At 41.3% G+C, this 27,608-nt stretch overlaps 1 protein-coding gene across 4 annotated transcripts in view; it reads right to left on the reverse strand.

Moving 5' to 3' along the window:
* Window positions 1–27,608, reverse strand: part of SLCO5A1 (solute carrier organic anion transporter family member 5A1) — a 128,864-nt gene that overhangs the window by 36,900 nt on the left and 64,356 nt on the right. For all 4 annotated transcript variants that reach the window (XR_007772618.1, XR_007772616.1, XR_007772617.1 and 1 more), the window contains exons 5-6: window positions 15,407–15,571; window positions 4,339–4,537 (exon numbers count right to left, since the gene is read on the reverse strand). Coding sequence is in view for 1 of the 4 variants with exons in the window: in XM_050940725.1 (XP_050796682.1) it covers window positions 4,339–4,537; window positions 15,407–15,571 (364 nt within the window). In the remaining 3 variants the exon portion in view is untranslated. The remainder of the gene's footprint in view (window positions 1–4,338; window positions 4,538–15,406; window positions 15,572–27,608) is intronic.

Consider the following 27,608-nt stretch of genomic DNA (forward strand, 5'->3'; position numbering starts at 1 on the left):
GACATAACAACAGCAAACCCTGATGCTTGGGATAGGAAGTTGAGATTTTTTTGTGTATTATTTGTCCCAAAAATCCAACAAACCAATTATATCTTTCAATTTATCTACAACAACTTTAACTGCTCCAGCACAATAGAAGAGTATAACCAAAACCAGCCAGTTTTGTATCATTTTACATATCACAAAAAGAAGGGATGGAATTAAACTAATACAGGGACTTTGGTTGCTGATAAGCACCCTGGAAACCTACCCTGGCCTTAGGCCGATTCCCCGGAATCAGGCTCCGCGCCTGTACACTGAATGGACAAGAAAAGGCATCCGCCTTTTCTCTCATTTCCACAAATAAAAGAAGAGTCTCTTTGCAGCTATTTTGATTATTTTCAGGTAAGACAGTTTAATGTTCATGAAATACAAGAACAGCTTTCTGTAGAGCAGGCTGGAAGAGGCCTGTGCTCAGCCTGGATGAGATCACAAGGAAATAATTTTGGTAGTCTCCACCACCACTGGAAAACACAGACCTGCCCAGTGCTTGCCCTCTTTCCGTCTGCCACAATTCCTGACCCCACAGCAGACTCTCTGTGAGGTTCCACATAGGGGTGGGATTGCGCTATGGGGCACCTCCCCTTTCTGAGAGGGAGGGTGAGGCCTATGTGCAGTAGGGCCCCTCCATGCATGGATTTGAGGAGTATAATCTGCTCTTCACTAATTTTTTCTCTTTATTATACTACATCTTCTAAATATTCCAGATATCTAAGGACAGAGACTACTGCAGTTCATATGCTCTTACTTCTGCCTTCGTCACTGGGGTGTGGCAAAGCTTAACTCATAAATATTTGTAAAGGGTTTTGAGATCTTCCTATGGAGTGAATTATTGGTTTGATTCTGTGAGGTGCTGTGCACATCTGCAAGGGGCTGAGCTCCTTTCGCCCCCTCTGCAGTCAGTTGGAGCTGAGGGTGTTCAGCACCACATAGGACTACTCAGAACCTTGCAAGTTTCAGCCCTAAAATGCTAAGCACTATCATTGTTGTCAGGGCTGGCTCCAGGCACCAGACCAGCAAGCAGCTGCTTCGGGCAGCCAATAGTGAGGGGTGGCAAGTCTGGGACTTTGGCAGCAATTCGACGGCGGGTCCCTTGCTCCCTCTCGGATCGAAGGACCTGCCGCCGAATTGCCGCCGAAGACTGAAGCGGCGGTGGTAGAGCTGCAGATCGCGATCGCAGCTTTTTTTTTTTTTCTTTTTGCTAATTGGGGCAGCAAAAACCCTGGAGCCGGCCCTGATTGTTATTATGCTTTGCAATGGCAAAAGATTTCACAGGCGTGCACTGTGATCAACAAGCAGATCTGTTCATTTCATCCACATGTATTCCCTTTGTCTCCAGGTTCCATTTATTTGGTTTGGCTTATATGACCAAACTAATTATCGTTCTCAGCAATTAATTCTTAAACTATTCCCGTGGGTCAAGTAGTATATTGTAGCCACTGAGGCTCAGGCTGAAATTGATTAGTGACCTCATGACATCTTTTGCATCTTTCTCAATTTCAAATTGTTGTTTATCTGGCTTCCATTCAAAAAAATCTCAGGGTGCATGTATCAGATACATGGCTGACCTTTTTGTTTCAAGTATTTCATGCTCCTCATATTCAATTTTTCTGGTAGGCAGAATTTTACTCTTCTTTTTGACACATTGACAGGGCCACCCAGAGGGGAAGGGCAAGTGGGGCAATTTGTCCCAGGCCCCACAGGGGCCCCATGAGCTGCTCCGGGTTTTTGGCAGCACTTCAGCAGCGGGCACTGCCCAGTGAGCACAAGTGCCGCAAGCAGTGGAAAAAAAAAAGTCGCAATCAGCGGCACTTAGGCTGCTCTACTTCCGCCACTTCATTCTTCGGCGGCAATTCAGCGGCGGGTCCTTCCCTCCGAGAGGGACCTGCCACCGAAGACCCGGCCCTGCCCCAGGCCCCCTGAATCCTCTGGGCGGCCCTACACATTGATCCTGATTCTCTTCTACATCTGAATGGGATCTGCAGGGAGCCAGCTCCCTAATTCAGAACTGCCCAGCCTGGTGCAAATCAGGGCTGCATAGAGCATGCCTAATTTACACTGCTGGTGGAAGGGCCCTCATGTTGCATTTAAATGTTACATATGTCAGGTTGTCCTTAGAGGCAAGGCTAGAGTCATTCAGCTGCATCGTTTAAGATGCTGAAATGTGAAATACAGAATTGCCCTGACCCTGATAACCCCAGTAAGCAATGACAAATTAGCAAATGCAAAACTACCTGTGTCCAGTGTAAAACTGCAGAAAATCTTTGCAAATATATTTAATCTACTTGAGCTTCCCGGTCCATTTACTGTCCCCAATTTAGAACATGCCTGGTTTAGGCAGACTACATTTACCTGCTTTCCTGAATTTTGAGAGCTGTGTTTGATTTTTTATGCTAACTAGACACAGCTATTCACTCTCCTTTCTACTGGATGGGTGGACTATGCCCAAGCAAAAAAAAAAGAGGGGAATTACTTTGATGTCACTTTTGACCACAAAAAGAAATAGTTATAAACAGATCCTGCATTTGCTTACAAAAACAAGACACAGAGCTAGTAACTGGGATCTATTACAAGCTTAACTTTGGAGAAGGCTGCATCTATTTTTGGTATTCTCAAAATGAAAAATTTCCTTTAGAAAATGTGTATAAGTTTTTTTTAAGTGCTGGCATTCTTTGATATCTGAGTAAAAGAGTGTCTTATTAATGAAATGGTTAAAGCTAGATCAAATGATAACAACTGAACAAATCTAGGAGAAGTTTATCATGCCGATGACCAGGTTTGTAAAGATGAATGTGGGGGTCAGCACTGCTTGTTTTATTAATCTGTATATCAACTGATTTACTATGTAAGTTTAAGTAATTCACATAGGGCCCTCTCCTGCAATTTGCTGAGCACCTTCCACTTCTATTGACATTGATGAAGTCCCAATGACTTCATTTTTCATTTTGATTTCAATGGGAGTTGACAGCAATCAATACTTTGAAGGATTCAACTTTTAATATGCCAACCACCCTGTCTAAATGAGAAAGTTGTGTGGGTTTAACTAAAGGTGTTACTTTAAACCTCTTTAGTCAAAGCCAGCAGAAAAGGCTTATTTCCATTTAATTGAAGTCAATTAGGAATCAGTTTAGGCTAAACTGCTACAAGCTATTCTTAAAACTGCAATAAGAGTGTCCACACAGGGGTGTGCACTGGTTTAACTGCATCAATTAAAAAAACAATTTAAGTTATACACCAGAGCAACTTACTCATGTGGACAAGCCCTCAGTTCTCTTGTTTGTGATAGCGGGGCCATAATACTTACTTCACAAAACTGAAGAAGGAGCAGGTTAGTTACATTTCATCTGAAAGATTTAGAACAAATCATATTAAAGGCAGTTTTTTGTTCACTTGTATTTCTTGAAGTTACTGCCAGTGGGTGTCACAGCATTTCAGCTGAAGACAGATAACCTATGCAGCCCCGTCCTTGCTAAATAATGTACCTGTGGTTTCTGTCCCCACTTCCTGCTTCTTCAGCCAGGCAGCATGACACGATGGCACCTCCCCAAGATCATTTTACTCTACAGCCTGACCCTCCGCACTGGCCCCTACCTATCTGCGTCAGAAACAAATAGGGCTGTGGCATAGGAGACACCAGGCCAGCTTTACAACAATGGAGAATCTCCTTGCATTTGGCTGCTTCTTCAGGGGCTGGTTTCCCCAGCTCTATGGCTAGATTCTGCTGGCAGTGAGGTACAAAGCAGACACATAACAGCACAAGAAGACAGGACCCAGTATTTATTTTCTTATTTGATTTTTTTTTCTATTTTGTTCTTTCTTCCTTTTATCACCTTCTGCCTTTCTGTTTTTCATGTGGTCAATTCTCTGTCCCCTATTTTACCCCATTTTTTATTGGATAGTTTTCTCTCCTCCTACTCTGCTTTCTTCATGGTGCCTCCGAGTAGAACACAAGCCCACTAGTGTTGGAGTTCAAAACTGAACTTCCAAACCCAAGATACTTGAATGGGTTTAATATCAGGCAAAATAAGTTCAACCATCTAGCCCCTTCAGGCTCAGGCAGGACCAAGAATACATAGGCCACTCAAATAAGTGTTTGATAGGCTTTCATTGTCAATCAGCTATAAAATAAATGAATTTTGACCAGACAGTTAAACCATGTATTTATCTGACTGTGTTCACCGAGTTCTTGTTTGATGAATGGACTTCAAAAATAGCTAATTTTTAAATAAAATAAAATAGCTAGATTTCTAGCAGGCTTTTGCAAATAGCTGGCACGGCAATAATTGCAAAAACACTTACCCTGTTGTGTATGGGATATTTATGCCCCCTAGATTAATGCTGTCACATCCAACAATGAAAAGCGTTGAAAAGCACAGCAAAGACACACCGCTGCAAATCATAGCCAACTTCGCAGACTCTCCTGCACCAAGTTTGAGCTTTTTAATAATGTAGCCACCTAGCACAATGCCAACACCAGCACTTGGGACAATAATCACACCTGTTTGGAGGAAAGTGAAATGTAAGGTTAAAATAGGAACTGTGGAGAGAGAATAAAAAATAAACATTGGTTTTCCCCCTAATTAGATTATGACAAATTCCACAATATGGCCCTCACTGACTAATTCACTACCAGCAAACTGGGTCAGAATTTTTAGCGCTCTGGACTGATGTCAAAGGATTAATAAAAGTTTCTTTATGATTTTCCCAGCAGCAGAAAAAGAAAAATTGCATATATAAGCAGAAATATTTATTTGTATTTATTTCAGAGTGGGCTGGCTACTGGTGGCGGGGAATTGAAACATAGCTGCACAGCGCAAAGATCCCAAAGGTTACAGGGCAGGCGATGACAGGACCTCTTATCACTCTGGGTTGTCCCCAGAACATCACAAGGAATGCAGATTGATCCAGTTTAATTAGTGAAATTCTGAAGAATTAGTTCAAATGTTGGGGTAAATCCTGTTTTTCTTACTCCTATGATGAGTCCCAGCAAAGTATATGTACTAATCCAAACCTTCAGGGCAGAACCAAACTTCATAAGCCTACCTTGTTCTAACAGCCTAATGAGTCTTTTTTCTAGGAGCTCTGTAAACATTTATGGTCATAGACGCTAACCAGTTGATATCCAGATTTTGATATCTTTACTCATGTTGAGCATTACCATGTCTCATGAGTGGTCCCGTTGATTTTAACACGACTACTTGCAGACTCACTGTGAGTGAAGGTATCCAAATCTGGCCCTTACCATTCTACCACTTGAAAGACTTGGCACTTAAAATTTAGAGCACAATAAACTTTAAGCCCTGACATGTTTATAAATAAGAACTGTGACTTTGCTGCTACGAACATCAATTGGTAGTGTTGTAGTGGTGCCACAAGCTAGCCCTATCTCCCAGCGCCCTGTGGAGTTACTAAACTGTGCAAAGTTCCTGTTTTTTCTAGCTTCTCTTGGCTCTCACTGCCCATTGCTTCTTATTGTACATCTTTAAGTGATGGGCTTGCTCAGGGAGATTCATTCAGCAACAAATGTGAATTTAGAAGCTTTTAGACAGTTGCATCCAGTAAAAGCGGGCTGAAAAAAATCATGATAGGCATTCTTATTTTTTTTAAATGATGGGAGACGTAAAACAAAAAACCACTGAAAACCATATTGTAATACAGCTGCAATCATGACAGAACATTCATGTCCTCCCCTGCTTTACCTAAAAACATTTGCAGAAGGAAATCTCTGTAACAAGTATGAGGTTGGAAATGTGAAAATAACTGTTAATAAATGTTACAAGCAATGCCACCATAATTACTACACCAACTGTGAACCTAAGATCTTAATAATAATTCTATGTGGAATTAGAATGACCTCTCAATCTCCCAACAGAGTGGGTGTTAATATTTTTAATTCTTTCTAAAAGAATGTCTCTTCTGAGGGAACAACTTCAGAGCTGTTCACTCCCAGGAGAATAAACAATTGGATATGAATGCGAGAGGGACATAATTCCAACCTTTTTACCCATTCTGAACATTTTCTCTCTCAATATTTATCAAAAGGGACAAATAGCAAAATGATAACTTAATTAACTGAATCCACCAGGTAGCACCTGTTCTGAGGTAGGGCACAAAGACAAGGACTGAAGAGCAGGACAATTTGGAATGCTCTGTAAGCATCGGTCCTCAGCTATATCAAGTTACAGCAAGTCAGGATCTGGCCCTGTGTATTTTCCATCTTATTGCTCTTCCCAACTTTCTGCAAAAATCTCCTCACACTATTTTATTCTCCTTCCCCGCGCCCTATAATTTACCTTCATTCTTTCAGATACCTCCTTCTGACCCATCCTTTGCATTCAATGACCTCGCTACCTCTTTCTGGCTTGGTTTTCAGTTATTACAGAAAGCTGTGCTGCTCTCCCATCCATTGTCCTTGGCCCTAGAACAGGAGCTGAGGGGATAAGGAGAATGCTTGTCTCCCCTTCCCCCCACCCCTTCCACATTCATCCCACTCAGGCAAGAACTAGGGAACAATTGAAAACCGTGCACTCAAGGAGCACATGGACTTCTTCCTCTATGTGTCCATCGGGGGGAAAAAGTCACCCTAAGGAAAGGGGACAGGAACACGCTGACCTGCAGCTAGTTGGTAGCACAGAGGGAAGCCTGCAGCAGAATACATTCACTCATTATATCATGGAGCTTGGAATGCATTTTTGCCCCCTGTCCAAAGAAGAATTTGATACTTTTATATTTTTTTCATACAGTGTATGTGGAATGGAAGGTAATAAACGATCAAAACAACATAGTCACTACTACAATGGCTCTTCCACAGGAGTTTCCAAAGCAAAGCATATACAATTGAGGTATTCATTTTTCACTTTCAAAGTCATATAATGGAACAAAACTGAGATTTGATAGTAAGCCATTGTACTGCACTTTGCTTTATTTTACAATGATAGTTTGGCATACAGGATTTTTTGTATGTGCACAAAATATGATGCTGTATCTAGAACCCCAAGGCAAGATCAGTTTTCAGTCAGCAATTTTTGGGCTCTGTCCTTTTTGCTGTTGTCAGAATGCTGCAGCATTTGAAGCTTTCCCACAGGAGAAAAGATGATCATAACAGCTAATAGTCTGCTTACAGAAACCTGCAATATTTGCTCCCAGCATTGCATTTCCAAAGGAAGTAGCAGAGATTTCAAAAATCAATTCTGTGTGAGTTGTACACTACACCTTTTCTAGAAAAGAAGTGGAACCAGTTTACTGTACAGTACTATATTTAGGAACAGTAGAAGTTACTAGTGAATGCAAAAAAGTTCAGATTGCAAAATATGACCCTCTTTCTTCACACGCTTTTATAATCTATAAAATCATTTTCTCTTTTGAGCTGAAATTTTCCAAGTTTAGCCTCTGCCCTGAAGTCAACTTCTTGTTTGTTTTTAGAAAGTTTAAGAGCTTTAGATGTTTTGGGTTTTTTAACTTCAAGATGGGTGGGAAAATTAAACTTTTTGCACTTAAAAAATTCTAACCACTTTTTTTTTTTTTAAATAAAAGACTACAGCAAAGGAAACTCAAGTTCAAAACTTGAAATCTGGCATAGATTTAATCCTCACTGACTAATGCCTTTGCTTTGTTTGGGAAAAGAAACTGAATGAAATTTAACAAAGAGATGGCTGTTTGTAAATTACCAACTGAAAATGCACTGTGCAAAATCTCATTAGGTCTCCAGCTGGCCACACAAAGATAGATGCACCGAGCATGTGTGTACAGCTACTTAAGTGCACAGCTGAAGTGCAGATATTTTGCTTCAAAGAATTTACAAATTACACTGCAACTGAAGCTAGAAGAGCTTGTAAACTAACAGTTCAAGTAATTTTCCAAGTTCCACTGATGTAACTGTGTACACTAGTTACCTCCAATTCTTCTTTTTCCTTCAAAAGAACTCTAGAAAAAATTAATGTTATTAAATAACTGTAGGAAATTACCCACCTGCCACAGTAGTAAGTGGGCACTGTAATTTTTTTGAGTCACAATTACTCCCTGAGGATCTTCTCTGGGGCAGTGCAGCTATCCACTGCTCCATACTCAGGATACAGCAAAGGCTCAATCTAGTCCTAACTTTTTGGAATTTCCCAACCTTTGCGTGTTTTGTCTCACATGAATGTTTTATTGGCATTTGTTCTTGTGTGTATACAGCCTCTAACGTGAGTTATGGGTCAATAATTCCATCAAAACTACCAGTGATGCCATACATCATGAGAGCAAAACTCCTAGTTTGTGTAACCACTAGTACCATCAGCAGGAATTAACGTCCCATAAATCATAACTGCCATTATATTTTATATGAGAGACAAAGTAAGTAATATCTTTCATTGGACCAACTTCTGTTGGTAGAAAGGATAAGTTTCTGAGCTACCCAGATCTCTTCTTCAACTAACCTAGTGACTCTTCAGGAGACCTGAAGAAGAGCTCTGTGAAGCTCAAAAGCTTGTCCCTTCTACCCACAGATGGTCCAATAAAAAGTATTACCTCACCTGCCTTGGGTCTCTCATATCCTGGAACCAACATGACTACAACAAGACTGCAAGCGTCTGTATGATATAATTCATTAATTTCATGCCCCGCACAGGATGTCTCTCCCCGCTCCACAGGCTCCCACAGAAAACTCCCATTGCTGCTACTTCCCACTGCCCTGATCAGGATCCCAGAAAGACTGCTCTTTTTTTTTCCCCACCAACCCTGGACTAGATAGACACCCAAGATTCCAACTCAGATCTTCTTATTCCCTGCCTCTCCATCTCACATTGCTTCCTCTCCTTTCCTGGATCCATGCAAAAACAGCGTTCTCTCCTTCTCCTACAGTTCTCCCTCCTCTTCTGGAGTGATCATGCATGCCTAGTCCATTGGTACTCCACGCACCCACTGAGGCATAGCCGGGGCTGTGAGGTGGGGAAGTGACTCCATTTTGAAGTTTGGAGTATTCGAATAATGGCCAGGGATTTGTTGTCACATTGCCTTCCAGTAATATAGAAATTGCCACATCAGATCAGATGAGTGGCCCATCTAGTTCAGTATCCTGTCTCTGATGGTGGCCAGTAACATGCGCTTCAGAGACAGATGGGAAAAAAAACAAACCCTTGAAGCTGGCAATTGTGGAATAGCTTGCCTATAGAGGAAGATTTTTCCTACCATTCTCAGTTAATGGTTGGCATGTCCTGAAGCATGTGGGTTTATTTCCCTCCCATTTTTTTAATCTTATTTAATGTAACTGGATATTCTATCATATAAATGTTCATCCTTGTTTTTAATCTTGCTAAACTCCTTGCTTCAATAATAATTTGTGACTGTGAGTTTCATAGGGTCATTGTGCATCTCAAGTACTATGGAATTTTTAATGTATATTCCACAGCAATAGACATGCTTGAACTGCTTCAGAACCAGGAAAAAAATGGGAAAAGAGAATAACTTTAAGAGAATTAGTGTTTCTGACTACAGAAATTAAAAGATACCAAAAGTGAAAAGCTGGAATGGTTTTCCTTCTAAAATGGTGCATATTCAAAGAAGTTCAAAATAGGACATGCAGGGAAAGATCAAGCCTTATTATTGCTTGTTTTGTTATTATTTCTTCAATATTTCTGAGTATCAAAAATAGTGGCAGATGCCTTTCAAAGATGTGGCCCCTACCCTAAACGGCCAATTTAATAGCGATGTGACAAAGGAGACAGGGTGAATTACCAACAAAAACAGAGGGAAAAGGACAAGTGTAATCCATATTATACCAGCATGGACCTTTGTCTCCCTCTGGTGGCTGAATAACAAAGAGTTTTGTAAAAGCAGCAAAGAATCCTGTGGCATCTTATAGACTAACATTTTGGAGCATGAGCTTTCGTGGGTGAATACCCACTTCATTGGATGCATGTAGTGGAAATTTCCAGGGGCAGATATATATATGCAAGCAAGAAGCAAGCTAGAGATAACGAGGTTAGTTCAATCAGGGAGGATGAGGCTCTGTTCTAGCAGTTGAGGTGTGAAAACCAAGGGAGGAGAAACTGGTTTTGTAGTTGGCAAGTCATTCACAGTCTTTGTTTAATCCTGAGCTGATGGTGTCAAATTTGCAGATGAACTGAAGCTCAGCAGTTTCTCTCTGAAGTCTGGTCCTGAAGTTTTTTGCTGCAGGATGGCTACCTTAAGATCTGCTATTGTGTGGCCAGGGAGGTTGAAGTGTTCTCCTACAGGTTTTTGTATATTGCCATTCCTAATATCTGATTTGTGTGCATTTATCCTTTTCCGTAGAGACTATCCAGTTTGGCCGACGTACATAGCAGAGGGGCATTGCTGGCATATGATTGCATATATTACATTGGTAGACGTGCAGGTGAATGAACCGGTGATGGTGTGGCTGATCTGGTTAGGTCCTGTGATGGTGTTGCTGGTGTAGATATGTGGGCAGAGTTGGCATCGAGGTTTGTTGCATGGATTTGTTCCTGAGCTAGAGTTACTATGGTGCGGTGTGCAGTTACTGGTGACAATATGCTTCAGATTGGCAAGTTGTCTGTGGGCGAGGACTGGCTTGCCATCCAAGGCCTGTGAAAGTGTGGGATTATTGTCCAGGATGGGTTGTGGATCCCTGATGATACGTTGGAGGGGTTTTAGCTGGGGACTGTATGTGATGGCCAGTGGAGTCCTGTTGGTTTCTTTCTTGGGTTTGTCTTGCAGTAGGAGGCTTCTGGGTACATGTCTGGCTCTGTTGATCTGTTTCCTTATTTCCTCGTGTGGGTATTGTAGCTTTGAGAATGCTTGGTGGAGATTTTGTAGGTGTTGGTCTCTGTCTGAGGGGTTAGAGCACATGCGGTTGTACCTCAGAGCTTGGCTGTAGACAATGGATCATGTGGTGTGCCCGCAATGGAAGCTGGAGGCATGAAGGTAGGCATAGCGGTCGATAGGTTTTTGGTATAGGGTGGTGTTAACGTGACCATCACTTATTTGCATTGTGGTGTCTAGGAAGTGGGCCTCCCGTGTAGATTGGTCCAGGTTGAGGTTGATGGTGAGGCGGAAGCTGTCCTCATGAAGAAACTTGCACAAATACAGACAGATATCATCTTCCTTTCCAAATGCAAACAGATGGACATCATACCAAATGTACTAAAGGTAAAAAATCCACTGCTATCTACATATTACACAGACCACAGTGAGAGATTATGCTATATTCTATCAAAGAAACTGAGGAACCACCTGATCAGCATCCTATACAGCAAACAGGAAAACATCAAAAAAGAGCTCGCCAACCTGGAGACTCTCATTAATAACCAAACTTCCATACAAACAGACTTCACTAAAATAAGACAGGAGATCTACATTACTCACTTCACCTCTCTACAAAGGAAAAAGGACTGTAAGCTATCTAAACTCCTCCCTGCCACATGGGGCCACAACCGTGGTACCCCTAACCCACTCAGCAATATCGACAATCTATCCAACCACACACACAGCCCAGAGGAAAAGTCTGTCCTATCTCGGGGACTGTCTTTCTGCCCTGCCATCCCCAACAACATGATACAGTTCTGCAGCGATCTGGAAGCCTACTTTCACCGTCTCCGACTCAAAGAATACTTTCAGGACAACACTGAACAGCACACTGATACACAGGTACCCTCCCACCAACAGCACAAGAAGAAGAACTCCACATGGACTCCTCCTGAGGGTCGAAATGACAGTCTGGACCTATACATTGAATGCTTCCGCCGACGTGCACAGGCAGAAATTGTGGAAAAACAACATCGTTTGCCTCATAACCTAAGTCGTGCAGAACACAATGCCATCCACAGCCTCAGAAACCACCCTGACATTATCATCAAAGAGGCTGATAAAGGAGGTGCTGTTGTCATTATGAACAGGTCTGACTACCAAAAGGAGGCCGCTAGACAACTTTCCAATACCATATTCTACAGGCCACTTCCCTCAGATCCCACTGAGGAATACACTAAGAAACTGCACCATCTACTCAGGACACTCCCTACACTACCAGAACAAATCAACATACCCTTAGAGTCCCGACCAGGGTTATTATATCTACTACCCAAGATCCACAAACCCAGAAATCCCGGACACCCCATCATCTCGGGCATTGGCACACTCACTGAAGGACTATCTGGATATGTGGACTCTCCATGCCACCAGCACTCCCAGCTATCTCCGTGACACCACTGATTTCCTGAGGAAACTACAATGCATTGGTGACCTTCTAGAAAACACCATCCTAGCCACCATGGATGTAGAGGCTCTCTACACAAACATCCCACACACAGATGGAATACAAGCTGTCAGGAACAGTATCCCTGATGATGCCACAGCACAACTGGTTGCTGAGCTCTGTGTCTTTATCCTCACACACAACTATTTCAAATTTGATGACAATATATATCTCCAGATCAGTGGCACCGCTATGGGCACCCGCATGGCCCCACAATATGCCAATATTTTTATAGCTGACCTGGAACAACGCTTCCTCAGCTCTCGTCCACTCACGCCCCTTCTCTACCTACGCTACATTGATGACATCTTCATCATCTGGACCAATGGGAAGGAGGCTCTGGAAAAATTCCACCACGATTTGAACAGGTTCCACCCCACCATCAACCTCAACCTGAACCAATCTACACGGGAGGTCCACTTCCTAGACACCACGATGCAAATAAGTGATGGTCACATTAACACCACCCTATACCAAAAACCTATCGACCGCTATGCCTACCTTCATGCCTCCAGCTTCCATCGCGGGCACACCACATGATCCATTGTCTACAGCCAAGCACTGAGGTACAACTACATGTCCTCTAACCCCTCAGACAGAGACCAACACCTACAAAATCTCCACCAAGCATTCTCAAAACTACAATACCCACACAAGAAAATAAGGAAACAGATCAACAGAGCCAGACGTGTACCCAGAAGCCTCCTACTGCAAGACAAACCCAAGAGAGAAACCAACAGGACTCCACTGGCCATCACATACAGTCCCCAGCTAAAACCCCTCCAACGCATCATCAGGGATCCACAACCCATCCTGGACAATGATCCCACACTTTCACAGGCCTTGGATGGCAAGCCAGTCCTCGCCCACAGACAACCTGTCAACCTGAAGCATATTGTCACCAGTAACTGCACACCGCACCATAGTAACTCTAGCTCAGGAACAAATCCATGCAACAAACCTCGATGCCAACTCTGCCCACATATCTACACCAGCATCACCATCACAGGACCTAACCAGATGAGCCACACCATCACCGGTTCATTCACCTGCACGTCTACCAATGTAATATATGCAATCATATGCCAGCAATGCCCCTCTGCTATGTACGTCGGCCAAACTGGATAGTCTCTACGGAAAAGGATAAATGCACACAAATCAGATATTAGGAATGGCAATATACAAAAACCTGTAGGAGAACACTTCAACCTCCCTGGCCACACAATAGCAAATCTTAAGGTGGCCATCCTGCAGCAAAAAAACTTCAGGACCAGACTTCAGAGAGAAACTGCTGAGCTTCAGTTCATCTGCAAATTTGACACCATCAGCTCAGGATTAAACAAAGACTGTGAATGGCTTGCCAACTACAAAACCAGTTTCTCCTCCTTTGGTTTTCACACCTCAACTGCTAGAACAGGGTCTCATCCTCCCTGATTGAACTAACCTCGTTATCTCTAGCTTGCTTCTTGCTTGCATATATATACCTGCCCCTGGAAATTTCCACTACATGCATCCGATGAAGTGGGTATTCACCCACGAAAGCTCATGCTCCAAAACGTCTGTTAGTCTACAAGGTGCCACAGGATTCTTTGCTGCTTCTACAGATCCAGACTAACACGGCTACCCCTCTGATAAAGAGTTTTATGAGTGTGTTTCTGCCTCCAAGTTATTGGGCCAGCTCTTTTCACTCAAACAGTAGAAAGTCATGCATTTAGCCCCCGAGTTTCTGGGTTCAATCCCCATAGGTGGGCCAACCAGGGGCTTTGTTACACAGGGAGGTATGTAACAGGTCCGTTACTCAGGGCAGAATGATCTTGATAGTTTTTGTATTATTTTTTAAAATGTTGTGTTTCTCTCCCTTGGTTCTCAGAGGTGAGATGAAAGATGTGAGTTTTTAGGAGGGATCTGAACAAGGAGAGGGAGGTGGGCCGGTGAACAGGTTTGAGGAGGTCATTCCATGCATGGGAATGCAGGAGACAGCTCAGAAGAAAGCATAAAGATGTTTGTGAGAGAAGGAAGGTAATAAGGTAATAATTGGAGATATACCAATCTCCTAGGACTGGAAGGGACCTTGAAAGGTCATTGAGTCCAGCCCCCTGCCTTCACTAGCAGGACCCATTTTTGCCCCAGATCCCTAAGTGGCCCCCTAAAGGATTGAACTCACAACCCTGGGTTTAGCAGGCCAACGTTCAAACCACTGAGCTATCCCTCCCCATGAGGAGGGGAAGGAAATGAGAGGAGTAGCAAAGGCTGCTTTCATCAGCAGAGTCAAGAGAGCCAGGCCAACACATGGTGCCCAATTCTGTAAATTATTCTGCGTAGGAGGCCCCTTGCACCCACACAAATTGAAATCAGTCCGGCTTCATGTGCGTGCATGGGGGTCTGTCCCTAGGGAACACATTACCAGATTGGGCTGTATAAGGTAGGACTTTTAAAGCAAGGACAAAAGTTTGAACTTGATGCACGTTGCAATGGCAAGCTGGTGAAATCTCTCCAAGAGGATGGGTACATAATTTAAGTGATGAGAGAGATGATTCTGGCAGCAGCATTGTGGATGGGCTGGACTGTGGCAAGGCTGTTCTAAATAAATAAACGAGGAGGAGATTGCAATAGTCAAGGTGGAAGATGAAGGAGTAGGACATAGACAAGTCATTTGGTCACTCGACAGAAAGGAAGGGAGGGATATTGTAAAGTTGAGGAGTACAAAGTAAAATTAGCTTTTCAGAAATTAATATTAAACAATATAAGAACAGATAAGACCTTTTAAACTAATGGCAGTTTCTCTGTAACTTGCAAGTGGTCATGATGGTCACTTCTGACCCTAAGGTCTATGAGTGTGATGGTATTTCCCCATATTTTTTCCCCCTCACAATAAAACTTTAATATAACCTAAAAAATGGCAAGTTCCGCACTTGTACAAAACAAAAACAACAACATTTGGTTCATGTTTTATTAAACAAACATAGTAAACACCCACGGAACTACTGGAATTCTGAACCGAAAAAGGAAAGTTAGACATTATTTAGCTGGTAAGATCATCATTTTAAAGTCAGTTTTATTTTTTTTCCTCTATTGCTTTTGTTTCAGTGGTCAGAAAACGATAATCCTTTCAATGTTGTGATAGAGGCAATGCCTTACCAGTGTAGATGCTGGCATTGGAAGCTGGGATGCCAAACTGTGACTCGATGAACTTGGGAATGAAGGTAATAAAAGCAGTAACAATGGCACTCTCAGCTGTGTATGACAAACTCACAAAAAGGAATGTCATGTTGCTTAAGATCCTGACAGCTGCTCTTGGAAGCTCTACAAAATGACAAAAATGACAAATAAATGTTATAAATAATGAATGGAAAACAAAACAAACTGACTTTCTTTGAGATGGACTGTAAATAATGGTTTCTTAACATTCAGCCATATTCGCTAAGTGAAAAAGAAAAGAAAAGAGCATCTATAGTTTGGATTGGAAATATTTCCCTTTGTTCTTCTGCTATCTGAATGTACCCGTCTAGGCCCTACTCCCCTGCACAGGCATAGGAGTCCATTATAGCACCTCTGCTTGCAGGAATAGAGGCTTTGGATGGTAGTGCTGAAATAGCAAAAAAGCAGGAATAGTTTTAAGTAATTTCAGAATTTCTTTGATATATCTTTCACTTCTGAAGATACAAAATTCTGATGTTTCTGTACCAATAAGATTGTTTCTTGCACTCTACATGATCAAGATAGTCCACAGAAGTGTAGTATGTTAAAATTTTATTGTAATTTTGCCTAAATAAACAAAGTTTTAAAAAATTGTATTTGGGATCCATTGATGATAATGCCATAATTTAGGAAGGTAACCAGTAGCATATGATATTTAGCCATATTTATTAATAACACATGTAGATCTAACATACTGAAAGTTAAAAATATATTAATTAGTTGTATCAATAAACCACATATAAAAGTCCCAGAAGGACAAAAAAAAAAAAAATAAAAAACCCATTAAGACTAAAAGCACATATACTCCTGGGGGAATTCTGTGCCAAAAAATTAAAAATTCTGTGCACAAAATGTTAAAATTCTGCAAATTTTATTTATCAAAATAGCATAATGTAATCACACCAGTTTCAATTATTTTGGTAATTTATTTCAAAATACTTGTTGGCGACTACGGCTGTAACAATACAGACAACAAAAAAAGATTTCCCAGGATTAGAAAGTTAAACAAACTCCTATGACCACTCATTTCCTATTTCTCTGTCCCCTCCCTCCAGAGCCCAGCCACGCCTATCCCCAGCCCAGATACCCACATCCCCTCACCCCCAGAGCCCAGCCGTGGGGTGCCCCTCAGCCCAGACACCTGCACCCACTCCCCCACAGAACCCAGCGGCAGGCCCTCCCAGCCCAGACACTTGCACCCCCACCCCCGAATCCTGCTGTGGAGTGCCCCCCCCAGCCCAGACACCTGCACCACTTCCCCTAAAAACCCAGTTGCTTCCCCCACAGCCCAGACACCCACAGCCCCTCTCCCCCAGAGCCAACTTCAGGTCCTCCCCCAACCAAGACACCTGCACCTCCTTCCCCCCAGAACCCAGCTGTGGGTATCCCCCAGTCCAGACACCCAAACCCCTTCCCCTCCAAAGCCCAGCTGCAGAGCCCCCCAAGCCAAAGCACCTGCACCCCCTTGCCGCCAGAGCCCAGCCATGGGCTACCCCCAGCTCACATACTCAGATAGAGAAAAAGCCTGATGCTGGATCCCAGGCTTGTACAGAGTTTCCTGCATGCTACCTCCTTCCTTCAGGTCGTACTGAGAACCACAGCTACCTGGAATCCTCCAGCTCCCCCTTCCCGTTCCCACTGGCAGAGTCATAAGAACATAAGAATGGCCATACAGGGTCAGACCAAAGGTCCATCAGGCCCAGTATCCTGTCTACCGACAGTGGCCAATGCCAGGTGTCTCAGAGGGAGTGAACCTAGCAGGTAATGATCAAGTGATCTCTCTCCTGCCATCCATCTCCATCCTCTGACAAACAGAGGCTAAGGACACCATTCCTTACCCATCCTAGCTAATAGCCATTAATGGACTTAATCTCCATAAATTTATCTAGTTCTCTTTTAAACCTTGTTATAGTCCTAGCCTTCACAACTGTCTCAGGCAAGAAGTTCCACAGGTTGACTGTGCACTGTGTGAAGAACTTCCTTTTATTTGTTTTAAACCTGCTGCCCATTAATTTCATTTGGTGGCCCCTAGTTTTTATATTATGGGAACAAGTAAATAACTTTTCCTTATTCACTTTCTCCCCACACCACTCACGATTTTATATACCTCTATCATATTCCCTCTTAGTCTCCTCTTTTCCAAGCTGAAAAGTCCTAGTCTCTTTAATCTCTCCTCATATGGGACCCGTTCCAAACCCCTAATCATTTTAGTTGCCCTTCTCTGAATCGTTTCTAATGCCAGTATATCTTTTTTGAGATGAGGAGCCCACATCTGTACGCAGTATTCAAGATGTGGGCGTACCATGGTTATATATAATGGCAATAAGATACTCTCCGTCTTATTTTCCATCCCTTTTTGAATGATTCCTAACATCCTGCTGCTTTTTTGAGTGCCGCTGCACACTGCATGGACATCTTCAGAGAACTATCCACAATGACTCCAAGATCTGTATCTTGTGTCCTGTATTTGTGAGCTGGACAGTTGGGCTCCACTGAACACTTTAATGGGCTCTAGATTGAACATATTACAGAGATGCTGAACAGTTGAGTTGCATGCTTGTTATAAGGCACGTGCTGTGGGGTTTAATACTCTAAAGTCAAATCCTGCTCTCCTTGCTCAGTTGACTTCAGCTGGATTACTTGTATGAACAAAGCAAGACAGATTTAGGCCTTTGTCATTTCAAAAGGGGTCAGGCTGCAAATCAGCATGTAAACTGTCTGTCTGCATCCAATTTTAATCTCTTCTAGTCCTCCAAAATTCTAGTAGATCGATTACAGATGGGAGGATTTATCATTTTGATCCAGTTTCAGATGTTTTCTTGCGAGCTTTACAAAGTATTAAACTTTCAATATAAAATTTGGTGGAAAGAATTAATCCATAAATTGTGCGAAGAAGCTTTCATTTATTTTGAAACATAAATGTTCTAGAATAGACAAGGCTGTTAAGCCTGCATCCCTGTTATTGAACATTTATGATACTGCAATGTCAAAACAGAAAGAAATAAGGTGACATTGGGGCAGGAAGATAAGATATCGATGCAAATGTAAGGAGATGATGTTACAGTTTCATGACAATGCCAAAAATATATCAATGAACATTTTTGGAAACCAAATTAGAATGACAAGGACTAAAAGGAAACACTTCTAAAATCGTATGATGGCTATATTACAGATTCAAGACATAAAAATATAAGTTTATCATACATTCAAAAGGAAATTTAAGAGAAAAATATACAATTCACTACAATAACATTAACTCCAAGTGTATCTCTCATTCCTCAGTCTGTGGGGTGATTTTTAAAGGGGCTGGGGAGCTGTCAATGTTAATTGTAGCCCTAACTGGGTCGATTTATTTAAATAATTTTTGAAGGGCCTCACATATCACAGCAGAGGGTCTGGGCTCCCAGGGGCAGCCTAGCTTTGAAGAGAACTGCTACTGTTGGGCTGGTGGAGGGGAGCAGTACAAAGGGTACCCCTGAGATAAGGTGGAGGACCAAGAACATAATTTTCCCTCAAAACCTGTATTAATAAGGAGAGAAGCAGAACAGGCACCAGTGCACCCCAGCAGCAACCACGCAGCCATAACCGACCCCAAAAATATGCAGCCGGCAGCCTCCCAAAGCAGTGAACTTCTGCTGCTGGGAGCATGAGAGTGGAGAAGAGGTGGCAGGGAAAGCCCTGGCTGATTTTTTTGCCACTGGAAACTGGATTTCAGTTTGCCTATTTGGGGTTTTTAAACATATGTAGTGAGCAGCTGCTGTGGTGATGAGCACAGTAGAAAACCCTAGATCAACACGTCAACCCCACTGAGTCCCACTGCTGCCTGCTGGCAGGGCTACCCTCCCTGCACTTTTCTCTTCTTTGAGAAGGCAGCCTTACAAAGCACCACAGAAAGGGCAGAGAAGATGGAGACTGTGACTAGCTAGTCCATGTCTCCTAGCCCAATCTCCCTCAGAGTTGAGAATTCAGTATAGCAATCTTTGGCATTCTCTATGATCCATTTGTAATTTCACGAACAATCCCATCAGAGAGAGAGAGAGAGAGAGAAAGAGATGAATCTGGTTTTCAGAAGTGAGTGACTTGGAAGGAAAATGATGCAAAAATTAGGCAGTGAACAATAGTTCACAACACGGTGAATGCTGGCCAAAACATGGACTATATTCTGTTCATTCTAACTTCCGGAACAGTGGCCACCACAGATAGTTTATCATCATCAGAAAAGGGCTGTTCTAAGTATTATCTCTAGAAATAAGATGGAACCAAGCAGTCAAAGCTGAACTCTGGACCCAGGACTGAATCACAGTATCGCTATAAAATGCCAAATCCAAATGTCACAACACTTTGCAAAGTTCATAGTCCAATCTACATGGGGAAACTCAGTTTCAGGGGTGTTTGGATTCAGGATTTTGGTATAGCTCATTATAGAGATACTAAATTGATATTTTGTGCTGGACTTCTGATCTGGGGTTTTAATCTGAATACATTTTTAGTTGCATCTCTCAGGTTACTGAGAGCTCAATTTAATATGCTAAAGTTCATTACTAATTAAAAACTAGCAGCTTTATTGAATATATCCTTTAGGGTTGCATGTCTACATAGGGCTAAGTAAAACTCTAACGGTCCTATACCATGCATTAGGTGTCCTATAAAACCTGTGATAGATTCTTCAAAGGCAAACTCTAATTTGATTATTCCAAATTATTGGCTTAAAATAGAGAGTTTTTTTCTGGACATTATATAATGCAAGTCACCTCTTAACAGTCTCAGGCTGCAGCTATATAACTTAATATCAGTATGAGCCAGAGTTCTCTGGAAACTGAACTACAGTTCTCTAGCACAGGGGACAAAGTTAGTGCAAATTAAACAAAGCCACTATGGAAATAAAATGCACATCCAAAATTAGGTTCATTACTATCCTAACATGACAAAAACAAAATTCTGTCTGGCAGAAGCTTTATAAAGTTTAATTATATTATGAATAAAAAAATACACAAAATGAGTACAATAAGCAAAAAAATTGAAAATAGCTAAATTTGCCAGTCATAATAATTATTTAAGATCAGACACTATGTTGGAATTGTGGATATAAAATAATGGATCCTTAAAGTCTTCACAATGTCCAAGTGTCCAATATTTCAAGTATTATCTTTATTTTTGTAAGGTTTGTGGCAATCAACAGCTTATCACAAGCCTAGTCTTTTGCTTCAGAGTTGTCATTAAACCTTTTGAAATCTTACTGCTGTTTCTTATTACAACAAAAATATTAGCACTTATTTTTGCATAATGCACATCAATGGCACAAATATAAGAAGACTGTTGTTTAACAAGAACTTGCGGTCTTCCACCATTTTGTCATTTTCTAAGGATGCCCTTTCATTCTCGAACCATGTAAAAAGAGGATGTGGAAGAAAACAAAATAAATCTCTATCAGTTACATTGCTTGTAAAAAATTCACCCTTATAACATCAATACATACAAGCTAATCTATTTACTCCTGGGGGAATTCTACACAAAAAATTAAAATTTCCGCAACAAAAAATTAAAAATTCTGAACACAATATTTTAAAATTCTGCAAAATTCTGCATATTTTATTTGTCAAAATAACACAATATAATCATACCAATTACAATTCTTTTTTGTCATTTATTTCAAAATACCCGTCAGCAAGTATGTCTGTAACAATACAGATAACAAAAAAGATTCAGGAAATGTTTTTTGACAAATATGTTCCTTAGTAGGCATATTAATACAGAACTCTGAGTAACAATTCATTCAAACTACAATACAGAACAGTATTTCCTGCACCCCTCTGAAGCAGTGCAAAGGCTTGGAGGAGTCAGGGGGTAATGGAGCAGCTGAGGGAGAAGGAAGTAAATTGCTGGGCAGGAACCTGGGCCAGGTGGATTAAAATCAATGATTTAAAAAAGAATCGGATTTTTTTAATTTAAATCAGAATTTTTTTGATAAAATGCTCTTTGAAGAAAAAACCTATCTAAAGATAGTTTTAATTAAGATACATTATAGCTCAAAGATATCTCATCATGGAATAGGGATTATAAATTCTAATTCTATAGTATGAGACAATATATTCATGTAATGTTTAAGAAAAGTTTTGTAAATGAGTTCCAATAGTTCATGCATTAGGGACCCAATTTTATAGGGTTCCAGGGGCGTCTGTATAGATTATTTAGGTTAATCTTTCAATCTACCCACTGGGACTCAGTGCTCAGTCTAGAAGATATTATCCGAGATGCTTAGTTTTGCATTTCTCAAATTGTGGATTTGTGTCTCCGGAGATAATATGCTTGTTAACAGCAAAAAATGTTTTTAAATAAATAAATAAATATATAGAGTTGAGAAATAACAGACCTCAACTCTATTGTCCCTCTGCAAATTTGTGTACACAGTCAATCCCTTACCTCTCTCTAAAGTGCAAAGTTTCAAAAAGTTCAATGAATAGAAGATTGTTGCAGGCGGAATAGATCTGGACAAGGAGAAGAAGTCTGGAGATAAATGTGAGAAGCGAGGGACAGGCAGCAGAAACAAAAGTAAAACTGTTTGAGTAGCATATTCCAGAAGTCTTGAGGTCTTTCCGAGTGTAGCCTTCACTGATGTGAGACTTATCATATCATTCTCTCACTAGAAGAGAAAACCTGTAATGGCAGCAGCCGTAAAAGAGACCCAGTTTGGGAATATTTTAATGAAGTTCCTCTACCTGAGGGTAAAACAGGCATGCGTGCAAAATGCAAACAGTGCCACAAAGAAATGCAAGGCCTGGTTGCCCGAATGAAACAACATCACGAGAGGTGTTCCTTCTCAGAAGGAAGCTGCATTGAAGATGATGAAAGGAACATGTCTGAACACGCAGGATCTTCAGGTTGGTAAACTTTTTTATTTCATACTTCTTTCTCAAGGACTGCTTCTCTTCCTTCTGGACTATTCTTGAATTCTCATTTTTGGGCAAAAAATAGAGTTGTTACTCTATGGTACTATCATTTTAGATACAGTTGTGATAAAAAATAAATAGCTGAAATAGGCAGATCTTCCTTTTACAATTTCACCTTTAAAGTACTACTGTCAGTGAACACAATGAGTAATACTAAATGAACAGTATGGTAATAATAATTAAATAAATGCATTGACTTATTTTGTTTAGGAGAATCCATCCTCAACGAACAGGATTCTGAAGACAATCCATCATCAAAATCACCATTATTTTCTATAGTTTTCTATAGTTTCGGAGCTGCTGCTTTGTTCTAGCACCACAACGCCCTATAGTGGGCAAAAAGTGGAACTGAAAAAGTTATTTTCTGCTGGAAGCTGCTGCTGTTCTTAAACCACAGTACCCTCTGGTGGGCAAAAAGTGGAACTGCAGCAGCATTTCAGCAGACGCTTTTTTCTGCGTAAAAAATTAATTATTTTTAATCATTAATTATGCACACAGTAGCACAGAATTCCCCCAGGAGTATTTAATATGTAATAGCCCAGCTGTACATTTTCCCATTAACTCACTGCCATAACTGTGAGAGAGAGCCTATTTCTTGAATAACACCAATAAGTAACTAAATATAAATTAGAACTAGCCTTCCTGGACTAGTCTGATAGTCCACCAGTGACTTTTTCTCTTCTTAAGTTTTGAGCATATCTATCTATCTATATTATAACACTGGTCTACAATTTTTGAGAAGTTGTCTGCTTCAGAGATAAAATGTGATATTTATTATGTATTTTGATGTGCTGAATTCAAATATGACAATTAAAACAACTGATTGGCTACTGTTTCTAAGATATTGAAGTTTTTACATTTTATGTCTATGTATATTGTGTAGATAGTAGAGTTTTAATCATAAATGGTAAACCTAGGTCTTTTCATGTGTTTATGGTTGCTTTACATGATAATATTTCACCTGTCCTGTTTATGTAACACTTTAAAAATCAGCAAAAGGGTTCTATAAATAAAATTTATTATGAAACAAGAGGCAAAAAACTATTATGTACATAGTTTAGTCCTATTCAGTGTCTACTCAGTGCTTCTTGGCTTGTCTCTTGTATTCATTAAATGGAGCATCTCTTGTCACAGTCCAGCAATAGTCTGCAAGCATTTGACCTGATAGCCTGCCAGGAGATTCCACTGCTGTAGTCTGGAGCCCAACAGCTCCGCCTTACTCTTGGGTAGTTCCAAATCCCTGACAAGGTCATTCAGTTCACCTTGTGTTATGAGGTGTGGTTCAGAGGAGGAGGATGGGAGAAAATGTCGGTTCAGGACCAGAAGTTTCATCCTCTTCCTCTTCCTCGTCTGACTCAAGTGAGAAGGATTCTGGTGCATCAGGAACCGGCAGTCCTTCTCCGTGGGGTACTAGGCGGATAGCTGATGGAATGTTTGGATAATGCACAGTCCACTTTTTCTTCTTTGACACAACTTTCCAAACTGGAGGCACCATGCAGAAGTAACAATTGCTGGTATGATCTGTTGGCTCTCTCCAAATCATTGGCACTGCAAAAGGCATAGATTTCCTTTTCCTGTTCAACTACTGGCGAAGATTTGTTGCACAAGTGTTGCAGCATATGCGTGGGGCCCACCTCTTGTCCTGATCTCCAGTTTTGCAGCCAAAATAAAGGTGATAGGCTTTCTTAATCACAGTGGTTATACTGCGCTTTTGTGATGCAAAAGTCACTTCACCACAAACATAGCAGAAGTTATCTGCACTGTTCACACAAGTACGAGGCATCTCTGCTCACTTTGGCTAAACAGAAATGTGTCCCTCTGCAAAATCAAACACTGACAAATAAGAGAGCACCACACTGTATGATTTCTAGAGCTGATATAGGGCAATTTGTTCAGCAGAGTGATGTAAGCTTCGTTATGATTGCATCATCCATGACTTCTAGGAATAACATGATGCAATTCATATCATGTATGACGCAATACCAGCTGCAGATTGCATCATTCATTGTTTTGCCTCAAAAGCAAGTACTGTCCAAACCCAGTCATAGATTTATTCACAGATCCAGTCAAAGATGTATTTTAGTCATTTCTGGTTTAAATTGAGATCCCTTCCCTTTATAACTCACTTATCCTTCGCCATTCCCAAGTCAAGGGTCGTATATACTGACCCAAGAGCATATCTTGAAAACTAGAGCCAATCAACAATTTTAAGCATCATTTTCGTTCTCAGTGACCCAGAATTAGTAAAGTTGGACTACATTTATTTCAGAAGCATTTTGGCTGTAGAGTAGTGTAATCACCATTTCAGTTTCTGTAACTGATGTGTCAGACCACTGCTTGACTCACTGTCATGGACAAGCAATTGTAAATACTACCCTAGAGAAGTTCCTAAATCATGGTAAACAGAATGGGAAAGAAATTTAAACTACTTTAGTAATTTCAATCCAGCTTAATCACAGTTTTTCTTAACTGAAATTTTTTTTTATCCCTATTCCTGGGCAGTACAGAGCAGAGGGGACTCAACTCTAACACAACTGAGCCAGATGACCAAGGAAGCAGAGTGTTCCCTTTACAGTATTATCTCCTTGAAGGCCCATAGGAAATCCCTTTTTAAGGTATACAGGAACATAGTCAGAGGGCTGCTCCATAGATGTCCCTGTGGATATGCCCATATCTCTGGTATTAGGGGGCCAAATTCCATGCTAATTTTACAGAGAGACAACCTCTTCACCATTCCCCATGGAACAATTTGAAAATAATGTCTGAGATTTCATTTGGAGTTTCTTGTCCCCCATTCACCTTTGGGATGGCCTGATCCCTAATATTTATATAAATGGAAATAACCTAACACTGACTAAGGTCGCACCTTATTATGTCAGACACATGTTAGTACTGTGAATGGGTATATTAAACACAAGTATTAAATTCTACAATCATTCTTTGCCCTATGTTTCATTATCTGTCCTATATCAGTGCAATCATTTAAACTTGCTCTCATACGGATTTTCTGGACAGGTCTTAATGCACTTGGGGAGCAACCAAACAGCTGAATAGAGCATAATATGCATGCCATGTATGGAGGTTTGAAGTAAATTTTATTATTATTTATTTGTATTGCCATAACAACCAGAGGCTCCACTCAAGATAGGGCCCCATTGTGTTAGGCACTCTACAAACATATTATGGGGCACAGTCCTTGTCTATTTAGATTGTAAACACTTCAAGGCAAGACAGACCAAGCATGGGAATAGAAACAGAAGCACAGAGAGGTGAAGTGATGCACCGAAGAACAGGACAGTGGCAGAAACAGGAGTAGAACCCAGATCTCCTGGCTCCCAGTCCAAGTGTCTATTGAATTCCTGACATTTGCTATTTTAATGGAAGACCTCAGGCAATGAGCCAGTAGTGTGTTTCTCCCTTGTATTCTGACTTTTGCTGAGTAATATTTGCCCGTTATAGAAAATGAAATTGAACTCTTTCCAGGTGCAGGACTGAGGTCTGGCTCTAGCAAGATCTAACCCAGCAGTTCTGAAACTTTTGCTTGTGTCCTCACATGTAATGGACTATCAGCATGCTGCCATTTTCTTGTGCAAAAATGAATGGAAACAGTATGGAACAGAGGACTAGGAGAGACGTGTAAACTCCAAAGTTCAGGACTGTCTGGATCCAGGCCCATTTCTATTTAAAATATATAATTTAGAAAGAAAAGCAGAGATTATGATATAAATGCACTTCATTGATGTCCCTGAAGAGTTTATAGCATGTTTGAACTCAGTACAGTATTTATCTTCTATACCATGCCAGCTGTAGGTTAATTAATCTAACTGAACAGTATGCTTAGTGAGGTAATTGCTGAAAGGCATGCAGGCACAGTGCCATGTTATGAAACTATGCAACCTACATAGTAAAGGGAAAACTGCGAGTCCATCTCTTTGTGTTCACGATTTATCGGCACTTGTGGGATCAAACCTTGGTTTATATATTATACACCTGCTCTGGCCCAAGATATTTACAATGTGCTATACTCTCTATTTTCCTTCATATGTTATACCCAATTTTCTCTTTTCTCCATTCCTTTTTTCCTGAGTCTGGCTTGGACTTCTCCTCAAGAGTTTAAATTCGGTTTGTCCTTTGAAGATTTTTTTTTCTTGCTTGCAAGGGCTTAGATCCACAAAAGGACTTCTGCTCCTAACTCGATTATTTAGGCACCACTGAAACTCTTAAAAGCCCTGCTCAGCTACTGCCTAGTTATGGAGACTCCTAAAATCCCCTGGTGCTCACATTTATTAAGCCCCTGAGCACCTACATTTATGCAGCTGGGCACATGCACAATGCCTCAGTTTAGGCACGGAGAGTTTAGGCACTTCACACCTAACCCCAGCAGGACCCTCAAACCACATGAAGATCAGCTTTCCCACACCCATCTTGCCTGCAGGACCCGATCCAGCAGGCATTCTCAAAAAATGCCTCTCTCTCAGAGGTGAGAACCCTAAGCACTGGACTAGAGAGTCATATTGTCTCTCTGGTCCAATGCAGATTTTTATACAAAGTGGAATGGCTTCAAGAGGAGCGATAGAGAGACCCCCTCCCATCAGAATATCCCATAATCCATATATTAAGGCACTCACCTGAGAGCTATGAAACCTATGTTTAAATCCCTTCTCCTCATCAGGTAGAGGAAGGAATTGAATAAAGGTCCCTCACATCCTGGGTGAGTTCTCTAGCCACTGAGCTAACGGCTATATGGGAGGCCACCTGCTTCCCCACCCCTGGCCATTTTGTGTGGATTTAGATGTGTGCTGCCACTGTTTTTACAAGGAACGGGTTAGGCACCTGACTCAAAGAATGTTCCCGACTATGGATCCCAAGTGGAGACAGTTGCCTCCCTGCAGCTTGGACTTAGGCATGTAATGCCATCAGATTTACAAGGTTTAGGATACTCTCCTCTCCCCTGCACCTGCTGTTGGCTAGTTCAGGCTACTCCCCACTCAGCATGCTAGCTTTTGTGGGATCCCATTCCTAGGTGCCTATCTCTTCCAATGTACTATATATACAGCCTAGGGGCCTAATACTGGGTGCATGGATTCCACTGGGTGGGCACCTGACTAAAACTCAGGCACTGCAACTTTGAGCACTGAAACACCTGAGCCCCTTTTTGCAACTGGGCCAAAATAATGAGAGAGAGACTGATCAAA

This window comes from Gopherus flavomarginatus, chromosome 2, assembly GCF_025201925.1.
Source record: "Gopherus flavomarginatus isolate rGopFla2 chromosome 2, rGopFla2.mat.asm, whole genome shotgun sequence".
Classification (NCBI taxonomy): domain Eukaryota; kingdom Metazoa; phylum Chordata; order Testudines; family Testudinidae; genus Gopherus; species Gopherus flavomarginatus.